This window comes from Habropoda laboriosa, unplaced genomic scaffold, assembly GCF_001263275.1.
Source record: "Habropoda laboriosa isolate 0110345459 unplaced genomic scaffold, ASM126327v1 scaffold210, whole genome shotgun sequence".
Lineage (NCBI taxonomy): Eukaryota > Metazoa > Arthropoda > Insecta > Hymenoptera > Apidae > Habropoda > Habropoda laboriosa.
This window is the reverse complement of record NW_017100373.1, coordinates 228,493-231,525: the sequence shown is the minus strand read 5'-3', so window position 1 is coordinate 231,525 and position 3,033 is coordinate 228,493. Positions and strand designations below refer to the sequence as shown.

Below are 3,033 nucleotides of genomic sequence, written 5' to 3'. Positions count from 1 at the left end.
TCTAACAAATAGCGCCAGTACAAGCTAGATAGCGCTCAAGTTGTCAACAGTTATGTCGTTTATATGGATGCTTTGTGTTTTTCCATGTTTATGTTTAAATTATATGGAATGAAGAAAAAAATTAATTACGATGATGGCAACAACAAATGAATTTGGACCCGACTCTGGCGGTAGAGTTAAGGTAAATTTTATGCGACAATAACATATAGAAAACTTAACCTATAAACGTGTCAAGAAAAAAAAAAACAATTTTATGAAATAATAATGATAACTATTTGGTTATTTACACCATAATAGAATTGAAATATTTTTAATTTATTTTCAGGGAGTTACTATAGTGAAGCCAATAGTATATGGTAATGTAGCCCGTTACTTTGGTAAAAAAAGGGAAGAAGATGGTCACACTCATCAATGGACAGTTTATGTTAAACCATATCATAATGAAGACATGTCCACATATGTTAAAAAGGTTCACTTTAAATTACATGAGAGTTACAATAACCCAAATCGAATTATGACTAAACCACCTTATGAACTGACTGAAACTGGATGGGGAGAATTTGAAATTGTCATTAAAATATATTTTCATGATCCTAATGAACGTCCTGTGAGTATATTCTTTGTATTTTTAAACATGTAGATAATACAAACTAGTGTCAATTTGATTTTTGTTTTAAATAGGTAACTATATATCACATATTAAAACTATTTCAAACAACACCTGAGATACAGTTGGGAAAAAAGAGTTTAGTGTCTGAATTTTATGAAGAAATAGTTTTTCAAGACCCAACAGCTTTAATGCAACACTTACTGAATTCTAGTAGACCCATAACCCTTGGTGCTTGGCGCCATAATACAGATTGTATGTGGTAATTACTTAATTTAATGAGTTTTTATACATGAAAATTACTATTCTTTTTTTTGTATAGTTGAAGCCAAGAAAGAGTCCACAATGAAAGCAATAATTGAAGCAAGGAATAAAATAAGACTGGAGGTTATAGATCTTAAGGAAAAATTAACATTAGCAAAAGAAACAATTGCCAAGTTTAAGGAAGAAATTGCTAAGATTTCTAAGGCTGGTGGAAATTTGTCAGTTGCATAACTAAAATATTTCAACAATTTTTGAAAAGCATTATGGTGTACATCATGTGAAATTGTAAAACAAGCAACCATTTTTTATGATGATGTGAAGTGTATATAGTTCTAGTATAAGATGATTGTAAAATGAATAAAGCAATTAAGAATAAATATGTATAGTATATATGAAATATTAAACATCTCTTAAAATTATGTAACTTAAATACATTAATTGAAATCTTAATCGCAAGCCATTACATTAATTTACGTTGACGTTACGGTAAATGTTAAACAATCGTGTTGACGTAATAATTCACTATGGTAATATAAAATATTATTTTCTTTATGCGATAACTTTTTATTATGAATTGTAATATTAGTAATTATATTCGGCGTCAGAAGGTAAAAAAAAAACGTTTGAAATGTAGAAAAATTTATATTTCGAAATTTCGGGAAGTAATTAAAAAATTATAAAAAAAAGATAGCCTAAATTAAGTACTCACTTTGGTCTCATTCACCCACATGATGCAATAAAAAGAAAGTTCCATTAGAAAAAAAAAGACTATAATTCAATCAACGTCTCGAAGTTGCCTCTTAAATTTACTGAAACCACTTCAGAGCTGCAAATTTAATGTTTGCAAAATATTAAAATGTATTAAAAATCTACTTGTATTTTAATACAATTTGCAAAATATGTCTTTAAAAATATATTAGATACAATCACTATGTTCTACGAATATTTGAATCTTATTAGATGAACAGAGTATGAACGACTTCCGAAGAGGTTTCATAAAATCCTAACTACGATACTGTTCACAGCGGCACATGCGCAAAATTTTCGACATAAGTGTTATACTTAAGTTTGTCAAATTTCCAAAGTGAATGCTAAATATTATTTATTTATTTAAATATCATTTTTATTCTTATACTAATGCATATCATTATATGTTAATATCACTCAACTGTTGTAAAATATTAATCAAATATTCCTTCATTTAATCACGACCTTCACACGTTAATGTCTTTAAAAAATGGTTATCACGTGGAAATAGCGTGTAATAGAAATTTACAGATTTGGGGCATGGTATGTTCAGCAATGTTAAAAACACGGACAGTATAAGCACCGTATCAGACGCAACAGTGTTTCAATGTAAATTATTTCTCATTAATCGCACGTCCATAAAGTCTTATCGTTGCATAAAAAATGACGACAGCGCCGAGCGCAAGCACCAACAAACCGTGAGCGTTTTCATCGTCGATTACACGTTTCTAATAGATTATAGTTTCGGTTCATCTTGACTTTGATATCATTCCAATACGAATACGCACGCACCGTAGTAGTTATGCAATAGTCTTTGTTTTTCCAACCGGCCGGTCAGTTATGACTTATATATAATTAAAATCGTTGATCTACGATTTATAATGTTGGATCGTTTTTGTTTTAAGTTATGAGCGCGCGATATAGTGGTCAGTGCTAAGTTCAATTGAGCGAAATTGATCAATTTTTATTCAGTGTTTTATGGTTTTGTTCCTAGTTGGATAAATATAACACATAACTTTTAATTTTTGATAAGACATTCTTAGTGATAATCATTTTATTTTATAATAACTTGGAAATGCATATACAATTTTATAACCGAAATATTTTCTAACTAGAAGGAATGTATATTATTGATAGGTATCCATTGCTGTTAGTTATATTGATATCATTGCCATATAGCTAAAGATTTATCCTGAAAAGTACTTAAATTTAATTAGTATCACTGTGATATGATTTGGAGTGCAAAGAACACCTAATTTACTAATTAGTAAATAATCGATAAATGATTAAAGTAGTTAATATAATTTACTATTTAACGATTACTTTACGATTTAGTGTGTGTATCTATTATTGAAATAGTATTACTAATTATTTCTTTATATTTATTTCAACTGTCTTACGCGTACTTTCAACTA

At 28.6% G+C, this 3,033-nt stretch overlaps 2 protein-coding genes across 2 annotated transcripts in view; both read left to right on the top strand.

Annotated features, from left to right (window-relative positions):
• The first annotated feature begins 53 nt into the window (after positions 1–53).
• On the top strand, positions 54–1,162 carry LOC108574878 (YEATS domain-containing protein 4). The gene is made up of 4 exons (XM_017937528.1): positions 54–181; positions 326–607; positions 682–862; positions 930–1,162. The coding sequence occupies exons 1-4, from the start codon at positions 131–133 to the stop codon at positions 1,100–1,102; spliced, it is 687 nt and encodes a 228-aa protein (XP_017793017.1). The 5' UTR covers positions 54–130; the 3' UTR covers positions 1,103–1,162.
• Positions 1,163–2,189: 1,027 nt separating this feature from the next.
• The window catches only part of LOC108574902 (solute carrier family 25 member 35-like), a 2,780-nt gene continuing 1,936 nt past the window's right edge, over positions 2,190–3,033 (top strand). The window contains exon 1 of the mRNA XM_017937565.1: positions 2,190–2,316. Coding sequence (XP_017793054.1) covers positions 2,282–2,316 — 35 coding nt within the window. The 5' untranslated portion in view covers positions 2,190–2,281. The remainder of the gene's footprint in view (positions 2,317–3,033) is intronic.

Bases quoted from the DNA above. Each gene is read 5' to 3' on its own strand.
- LOC108574878 (XM_017937528.1), top strand. From the start codon at position 131: ATGATGGCAACAACAAATGAATTTGGACCCGACTCTGGCGGTAGAGTT. The intron at 608-681 runs GTGAGTATATTC...TGTTTTAAATAG, and splicing joins ATGATCCTAATGAACGTCCT to GTAACTATATATCACATATT. The intron at 863-929 runs GTATGTGGTAAT...TTTTTTGTATAG, and splicing joins TTGGCGCCATAATACAGATT to TTGAAGCCAAGAAAGAGTCC.